At 37.6% G+C, this 9,515-nt stretch overlaps 1 protein-coding gene across 7 annotated transcripts in view; it reads right to left on the reverse strand.

Moving 5' to 3' along the window:
* Positions 1 to 745: 745 nt before the first annotated feature.
* Mettl3 (methyltransferase like 3) overlaps positions 746 to 9,515 on the reverse strand; it is a 12,475-nt gene continuing 3,705 nt past the window's right edge. For all 7 annotated transcript variants that reach the window (XM_022798298.2, XM_022798297.2, XM_022798303.2 and 4 more), the window contains exons 3-10: positions 8,106 to 8,432; positions 7,648 to 7,893; positions 7,216 to 7,400; positions 6,168 to 6,370; positions 4,182 to 4,345; positions 3,450 to 3,698; positions 3,164 to 3,310; positions 746 to 2,922 (exon numbers count right to left, since the gene is read on the reverse strand). In XM_022798298.2, coding sequence (XP_022654033.1) covers positions 2,711 to 2,922; positions 3,164 to 3,310; positions 3,450 to 3,698; positions 4,182 to 4,345; positions 6,168 to 6,370; positions 7,216 to 7,400; positions 7,648 to 7,893; positions 8,106 to 8,432 — 1,733 coding nt within the window. In that variant the 3' untranslated portion in view covers positions 746 to 2,710. The remainder of the gene's footprint in view (positions 2,923 to 3,163; positions 3,311 to 3,449; positions 3,699 to 4,181; positions 4,346 to 6,167; positions 6,371 to 7,215; positions 7,401 to 7,647; positions 7,894 to 8,105; positions 8,433 to 9,515) is intronic.

The raw sequence follows: 9,515 nt of genomic DNA on the forward strand, positions 1-9,515 counted from the left end.
TGCCAAAAATTTAATAATCAGAACCTCTTTTCATTTATCTGGCCAGCTGCACAATTCACAAAACCTGATAACCATTTATTTGACTATACATTTCTATCGAGTAGAATCAGAAGACGATCTATTGCCATATCAGTTATCAGACTAATGCATTTCTAATTCAACCATAGTTATCGTATGAAATTGCGCAGAGTCTATTCTGTCACACAAGCAATGAAGTGGAGATCGATGAGAATGCAAATTAAAATATCATAAGGCTCGGCGGTAGCAGATAGTGTTAAAGACAGTTTTTCTTCATAGACTTTAGCAGTACACTTTCAATATCGAGTTTCAAATACGTTGGGCCTTGTAAATGTGAGTTTTGTTAATGATTTTTGATGTATTTGATTTTTACAAGATTATTAACAATATTGTTTACCAGTTCGGTGCTTTTTTTTACCAGTGTAGCTCTCAACAATGTCTATAATGTGGAAAAGGACGCTGACGCTAATGCCGCCGAAAAATTGGTTAATCAACCAGTTTTAATAAAGTAATTTGAAAAATAACTATAAAAACCATTTTGTTTAAAACTGAGCTTCTGGTAAATGGTGATTTTTTATTTACTTAACTGAGTTAAAAAACATTTTGACAGTTTTCAAAATAACTTTAAAGAGAAAAAAAAATGCTGAAATCGGCGATGATACAAAACGCTGATAGCTGCGTCATCGTGCTGGTATGCAGGGATCGATTAAAGAGGAGCGCTTAGAAATTATATATCATTAAGTAGTGTATTGTACTTTTTATTGATTTTCCCTATACGTCAAAAGTCACGTGGAAATGCGTCACATCTTCATATTATGTTTACATATAGTTATACATTAATATCAAATGTACTTATGCAAAGAATAACTTTTTTAGCTATGCAATAATAAATAATTGGCTATGGCTATACCTTTTCACATCAAGCACATATCTGGTTCCCAAAAGTACCATCTTATGTCGCCTTGAACATAAACGCAAAATATGCACGCCACGTCATTTTCACAAGCAGCTATTAACAAATCTCTGCTTTAAACAAACACACACCAGTGTCCTTCGACACCAAGAGTGCATTACGATGAAAACGATATTCTTGTTCGTACACGATAGCGCTGTTGCGTACAAGGATCTCTTTCCACTGCTCAGTTTTGTTTTATCCTATAAACCCTACATTTTAACGAGGTGATGACAAGTTTGTCTGTACGAGTTCTGTTCATTTCCAGGCCTGAAGATGCATTCGCAAATAGCCGATGAAACTCCTTGCAGTACTCACTAGCTACGATAGTGTCTACTACTTGTAATTCTTAAAACAAAGGGAATGCTGTAGTTTGTTTTTACTTGCGCCAAACTCTCCGGCTGGGAAACGCCAGGCGTTTAAAGTAATGCCTAATGGCTTAAGTACCGGACGAAGAACACGAAAAGCAACTTTTATGGTAAGAGATCTTAGTGTTTTTTCATTTTGCCAGACGGAATTAAAGCCACGTGACTTAAACGGCGATAATTTCATTAATGAGAACAGTCGCATTACACACTTAGGAAATCAAGATGGTGATCTATCATAAATCAAGTTTTTTTTTTCGTTTACACCATCAAGGTAATGCGGTTAAGTATCTTCTTCTCTTAACCTAAGTCTCCATTCATAATCACGTGGCGATATAAAGCCTACCTGGTCTCGGACAGCATTGACACCGTGGGTCAGTTAGTAGAACCACAAATAAATCAATATCGTACTTATTATCAGCATTAAAATATAGAATAATTAAGATACTAACGGAATCCGATACAGTGCAAGTAAACACTTGGTACTTATAGGGTCTTTACGAGGAGATGTGCGTTTGGTCATTGCTACAAACCAGTCGATACTTTTTGTCTGTCTTAATATGGTTTAAGCCAGCTAGTGCTGTGTTCAGTGTGCTCTTGTAATCACACTTGTTGACCACTCCTTTTTTTTGTTAATTCTTCATTATATTTTTAATAGGTCTCAGTGTTCGGTTTTGAAGTCCGTTTGCACATGTGAACGATACAGCTTTAACCGAGACACATGAATTCTCGCTCCTTTTCTGTTTTAACATAATACTTTCATTCAAATTTACGACCATTCACATAGGGCAGTTGCCAATTATATACGTTAACAGCACAAGCAGCTCAGGCTGTTTTTCGCTTCCTCTGTTTTAGAAGTATTTAGACGTAGCACCGCAGAACAGTATTCACCTTTCTGAGATTTCACTACAAGACATTTAATTAATTTGTACTAAACAATCAAAGATTATCATAACTTAAAGTTAGCAACACAATACGGACAACTTACTATTCGCATACTTCTCGACTGTAATTTTCAAGGCAAGCCGTTTGGTGGACACTTCGTCAACGTATTTTACTGTCTTTTAAGGCGAACGATAATTAACAATATAATCTGTCACAGTAAATCACGAAGCGTATGAGAGAACCAATATCTAATTCCGTATTAATCTCAGAAATGGTATAAAGGAAACAAACCACCGTCTTTTCGTTCGTGAAATAGGCGAGTCGCATTCAACGTAATATTCCTCTCTCGCTAAGTAAGAAACTAGATAAGATGTTTGCAATACGATACTGTCAGTCACAAACATTATCAAAAGGTACAAAGGAAAACAGCGTGCTAGCAGATCTACAAATCACTTCAGGAAGGTGGAGCTAGCCGTTGACGTTGTGTCGTTTAGTAAGTAGTGCTTTGCCCTTGTGATGGCGGAGGTTTATGCATGCAGTTTCCGTCGGGATATCTTCGACGGAAATCTTCGATAATATCCTGATCGTTAAGTCGTACGCCATCTAGCTGGTTTCCTAGAGTCATCCAATTCGGCTGGATGTTATGTGGTCTACCGAACAATTCGATTTTGCGCGTTCCGGGACTCAGACGTTCGATGATACCTGAAAGCAAAAATAAGATATACGGCTTTATTTCTGCGTACATAAATTTATCAGGGCAGGTCATCACTACAGGTAACATATCAGATTAATGCTCAACAGAAAATCGATTGGATTCCAAATAAAACAGTGCGGCTAAACATGGTGTATTACTAACTCTGCTGATGTCCATAGCATAGAATAATTTACTGTGAGTTAATTAATTTGATTTTGTACTAGAAGAAAATGAAATACTAGATCATACCGTAAATTTCATCAGGTTTATGCGATGTAGCCCGAACCTCTGCGACGATAACGTCACAGTCGAGCCAGCGGTTGATGTGTGTTGGATCACCCTTCATGCCGACAAGACAATGTTCTTTTCCATGGTTTAACCAGTGACCCGTTCGCCCTTAAATAACCGATGAAAAACAGTTGCCGTCGAGTATGTAATGTTTTATCTATTTATTGATTTATTTATTTTTATTATACCATTACATATTCGAGATGCTACAATAGTGTCCAAATAATGCATCTTGTTATTTATATACCTGTGCGTATGATCCTTTGCAACTGATTCGTTTTCACCCAAATTATTTCATCACATCGGTCATAGCCCCAGAGTTTGAGACATTCTCTGCCAAGCTCCATAGCACGTCCGGTTACCCAAAGAAAAATTAGGCCCTCGTCCTGCAGACACGGAATGTTCAACTGACGCATTTCATCATCTGACATAGTTCCATACGGAAGTTCCATATGTATATCCCAGGGAGGGTCCGCCATTATTACGCTAAATTTACCTGTTTCAAAAGAACAGAAAAGGGAAGTCTGGTCTAAATGCAGTTCTAACATATTCGACTAATTGTACATTATTATTGTAGTTACCTGTGACCGGTACTCATATTATTAAAGCTAAATGCGTTATATAATTATGGTAAACTGTAATTAGCTAATATCTCTGATATATAAATAATAGATTATACACAGTAATTAGCTAGTAGACCGAACACAGTTTAGGTGTAAAAGCCCCAGCTATCAATCGATATAATATCGGTCCCCAACAAAAAAAAACAGTCTTTCACAATTTGATGACAGCATTAAAAAAACGTAAATATGTATTCGACATATTCTCTCAAATAAAATTTCCCGAGCTGGTACAGATTCGAGTTTCGGCAAAAAGCACCACAGCATTTAGCACATCTGAATCAAATGCAAACTGTTCAAAAAGCTGATGCCATTTTGGCTGACCACCGTGTAATATCGGGTCGTGTACTGCAACGTACCCAATATTCTCATATCGAAGAATCGGAGATCGCATTGTATCCATTGTGGTGGCTGCAGAATGGCCACTGGCTTTTCCAACTCTCCGGCTAACCCAGTCGAGATTCGTCCTCCGGGACCACCACTTGCTGCCACGGTGCCAGATCCTGACCCGCCCGAATGACCACTGTAGATCCATCGATTTAAAATAAGTATATTACCTTCAGTTAACATCTCATTTTACATAGAACAAACTAGGAATTTCGTTGCCGGCCAATGTAATCAAGAACATTTATAGTTTGCGCGAAACGAAACCTTGTACAGAAAGTCATTCACAGCGATTCTGTGAAAGAGAACAAAGATTTGTGCGCGTAATCTAAACATCTCTATTGAATGAACCTTTCATATTAGTCGATTGCGCTCTCTAAAGTGCCACTAGCTGCCACAATAAATTAATAACCACAATGCATTTTAAACAAATTAACAGAAATAAAAACTTTTAGTTTCATATTTCTCAATCGTGCGATTTCTCCATCATATACAAGATACCAATGTACGAAACAACAGCGGGAAGAAAAAGGAACCTATACATCAGGTTTTCTCAGCTCAACCGTTGTTCGGCTACCAAAGACTTAACAATTGTTGACCATAACATTGTTCTCTTGATGACGAAAAGAGTCTAAACGTAGTGCCCAACTAAGCTAATATGTAACATTAGTATAGAAACGTAATTCACGTATACACTGGTAGAGTCTGGCCAAACATTGGAACAAAGCGAAATCAGCTACGTTCACCCATTTGCACTTCGTATCCCAACTATTGAAGAAGCTGATAGAAGTAATAAACATTTATTGCAATTTGAAGTTCATTGAGAGCAAAAATATACTTCACAAAAACCAATTCAGTTTTAACAAAATGCCACACATCAGTTCGCTTCAGTCGATAGAGCAATACTTTCAAGGTTAAGTCTAACTTACACAGGGCTGTACCTAGAATGTGACGACGGACGAAAACAAACACGAAGATAGTATTATTCTGCGGATATCTTTTATATCTGGAAATGATATAGCAACGCAGCGGATTCTACAACATGTACGCGAAATCAAACTTTTGTGATTTGCATGATCTAATTGAGAAATTCACTGTTGTTCAATGTACTTGCGAAGGAAACAATAGCATTTTCAATGAACTCCCTTCGACTTACTCGGTAATAACAATATGCAAAGACATATAGAATTTTTGCAATTTATATTTTTAATTCTATCTCGGGCCCCGATTGAATCCGGGACCCTGCACAAGATACTGTGTGCTGTTTGTACAACAATTGCAAATTCGAAATTGAAAAATTATATAGGTTTCAGCGTTAAACTGGGATCAGTACTACATAAGTAAATATCACGTATAACGCGTTTTTGACGTACTTCACCACGAAGCTATTTTTGTAAGGTAAAATAGTGGAAACTATATCGTTAACAATCTTGAAAGACACATATGTGGCACGAGTACCAATTCTTGCGAAATGTCTTCGTTCAAAAACTAAGTCCAAACGATAATTTACGATACGTCCAAACGATAAATAAGACTAAATTGTGTAAACTGTTTCGCTGGATTCCATAGCCAGCTTCAATGAATATATCATTATTGCACGTATATTCAAGATGCACGTTATTATTAACTACTATTAGAAACCAGTATTGAATAAACAGAAAATGTCTCACAATGATTATTTTCTACTTCACTTCACAGAACTGAAAATGTGCGAAATCAACAAATATGTTCATATGATATAATAAAATGACCGTCGTTTTATCAAAGCTTTTCGGTGTCGCTGAATGATTTGATTAAGGTTAGTCTTATTAATGCATAATGCGTAATAATTAATATGCAGACGTTGACGCTTCTAGTATAATTCATATTATGGTTGGAGGTTGATATAGCAAGTGTATGACGCCCCATACAAGGGAATACTAAAAAGTGTAGAACGACAACGGGATGTTTTGAAAACGGACCTGATATCTACTTGATAGTGTACATATTTGCAGGTGTCCATATGAAAGCACGTATTTAAGAACGAACAGTCTCCGAGCGTCTCATCCGTGTGTTTTTGAAGTATCTTTTTGAAATGAAGTCGACCACAAACCTCCGCACTTCCGCACTGGCTTGCCCGCAAACGGCATTCTGCTGCTGTTCCGTGAGGACAATACTCTTGGACCTGTAATTCAACTAATGTTATATCGGTATTCTTTGCATTTTTTGGGGCAACAATCGTTGCAGTCCAGTTCCAGGACACGTTTTAACAATAATTTTATTAGCAACTGATTGATTTGTTCTTAAATCTTCTGTACGACTGGATTGTCAGATTCATAAATTATAACGACGTCAAAGCCGGAGCCAAGTCGCTGCGTATGATGGACAATAAGGGAATCATTTAAGCTCATTCGATGATGCCGGTAATAATAATAATAACAAAATTCCATATTGACAAACCCTGGGTCCGTAGCCGTTCATGGCAGATATCTAGCTGTAAATTGCTCACCATTTATCAGTTTAAATATGGTCAATTTAGTATCCGCTTGACCTTCGCCGAAAGCTTATGCTATTTCACTGGAGGTTTTTGTTATTCGAAAAGTCTATTAGTATTGATTAAATTACCTAATACCTAAAAACTTCCGGACAAACAGATTTTAGCTATTATCAACCAGTGCTACCCAACGTGCAAGAGTAACCATTGCTTCCAATCTACCAAAATTATTGCTGGATAATGCTGCTGTATGCTGCATAATGCTAATAATAGATGATGACCTAAATGTAGATCATAGTAATTCCGAACAAGAATGAAGAAGACGCCACTTTGATAAACGAAAGAGGTGTACCATTTAAAAGACATTCATCTTTTGGTGATGCTTGTAATCACAGGAATCCTGATCCATTATTCGATTCATAACGTAACGGACAGATCGAGGCAGATAATGATCGCCAGCAACTTTATCCTGAGTTCTATGTTTTGATATGAGAAGAACTGAAGCCAACAAAAACATAGACACAACTTGAGCTTACCGAGGCGCCACCCTGTGACTTAAATTTTTCAACGAGCGATCGCTCTTTTGCAGTCGGTTTGCTTAGCAGGTCCAGAATTTCTTCGCCTACTTTTTTGCTTTCCTTTTCTCTTGTTGACGGAAGATTTAACAGGTTTTCAATGAGATCGTCTGTTTTTCCAGCAACCGCTTCTTTGGTTGTTTTACCTGTTGTGTAGGCGCAATAACATCAACTGTTTGAATTAAACTTCAATAAAAATATTATACGTTTATGGAACTAATGACACATAGAAAGGTCGTGCGCAGTACAAAACAGTGCCTGCACATACAGTATTTTCCACGTCCATCCTTCGGGAAAGACTCAATGACTACCGGGAAGTGTTTTGATTTCATAGATAGCGAAAATATAAAGAATATTGTACCAAGTATGAGCAGAACAAGACCACACACAAACCTATGAACCTCAAGGCAGGATGCGCTGCAGTTCCAACACTGGTCTTGGTCGGGTTGTTTTCCGGACTACCCCCACTGTCCTGGACACTTGCCTTTCCAATATCGTCGTCTGCCACAAGGGATGCAAGACGCTGATTCTTTTCCGGCGGCTCGACACTGTCATCACGGTCGCGTAACGTCAGACTGAATGCATGTAGTTTCGAGTGTTCAGCCGAAATTATACTTAGACATTCCTTACCATCCGATCCTAATAAGAATAAAAAAATAATTTAAAAAAATTAAAAGAATCTTATTATCGAGGCGTATAGTTATCTCTTCAGCTATATGGATGACCAAGTGCAGTACTGCACTGTTGCGTACTGAATCAACTTGCGTTATTTATATGTAATTTTCCTTGATATGTAACATCTGGCTTTGTAATAAAAAAAAAAAAGTTTTTTTTTCATCGTATCCCCTTACCTTTGCTTTCTTTGATTGAGATGAATGCTTGAGCAGCAAATTTCTTGAGAAAATTATCGACGGTTGCTTGAGGGACATGCTTGACATCGTCAAGGCTACGCGTAACAGCGGCCACGATAGCGCGCGAATCAAGAGGCAGGTCCAGGGCGACATCAAGAAGGCACAGGAGCAGCTTTGCCTCAATCTCCTGTTCGCTGGCCGGCTCTTGTTTATCTCCGCCGGGATATCCCTCTACAGGGGAATCTAAGGCGCTGCGTTCGTCCTCCTTACCAACGGCGACGTCCTTAACGCAAGAACCAGTTGTAACTGATTCTACTCCAGTAATTCCTATACGAAGATGATATCAAGGAATGAGTTTCTTTTATAATATTGGAAAAACTAGCTGTCTATGATATCATTAACAATGGCTTCCTTAATCATGACATTGCTTTGTAAAAAGCGGAAGATCGTTTCGTTATAAATACCTATCTTTGCAATGACGTTAGTTGAGACTGTCCACCGGCAACGGTAAGAATGATTAGCATAAAATCAACCAGATCGTTCTTACATTGAATTCCTCGCTATTACGGTGGATATAGGACCACAAAGAGAGTAGTCGATATTCTGTTGTTAAGAAACGCGGAGCCTGCTAATTATGTCCAATTTTTCTTCGGCATTTTATATAATTATTTTTAAATTTATCAAGATTTAAATGGAAGCTTACGTAATTCAGTTCGGCGAGAGCTTATGGAAAAGGTTACGGACATTACTTTTCAGACGTCTGTAAGATGAAATTTTTTTGTCATTTTAATATGTCAACCATAAAGGTTCAAAAAATGCGCTCAGTGGCACGCGATAGCGTCAAAGTTCTACGAACAGTGACAGAACCGATCGACTGACCAATTATTAAAAGCCTTAAGATATCTCCATCGATTTACAGATGCTGATTGGAAGTGAAAAATCGTATCCGATTTACGACTACCTGTTAATAAAAAATTAGAAAAAAACACTAACTAATATATGATCGATTTAATTACAATGCAATACATTGCCACGAGTGATACCGTAAATACCCTCTTAATCACGGGCTCATCCTGCCTCTGCCTTGCGAATAATAGGTCCAAAGTTCCTGCCTCGCCTTGCGCAAACACCGTTTCTAAAACGATGATTACTTATAGCCACTACGGATAATGATTAATAAGATAAGCGTTCATCAGCTTATTCAGATTCATCTGATATTATAGGATTTTGCTGTTCTTGTGTAGGAATTTTTGTGTCTAGTAAAAACCTATTGTATTTTCCAAGCATGCATCAGCTTGATTACCAAGGACGCAAATCGCGTTTCAAAATACAAATTGATACAACTTTGTACTCGTAGTTTCTTAATAGTTATTATAGTTGGCTTTTTTTAATATATATATATATACATAC

This window comes from Varroa destructor, unplaced genomic scaffold (genome assembly GCF_002443255.2).
Source record: "Varroa destructor unplaced genomic scaffold, Vdes_3.0 BEIS01000003.1, whole genome shotgun sequence".
NCBI classification, from domain to species: Eukaryota; Metazoa; Arthropoda; class Arachnida; order Mesostigmata; family Varroidae; genus Varroa; species Varroa destructor.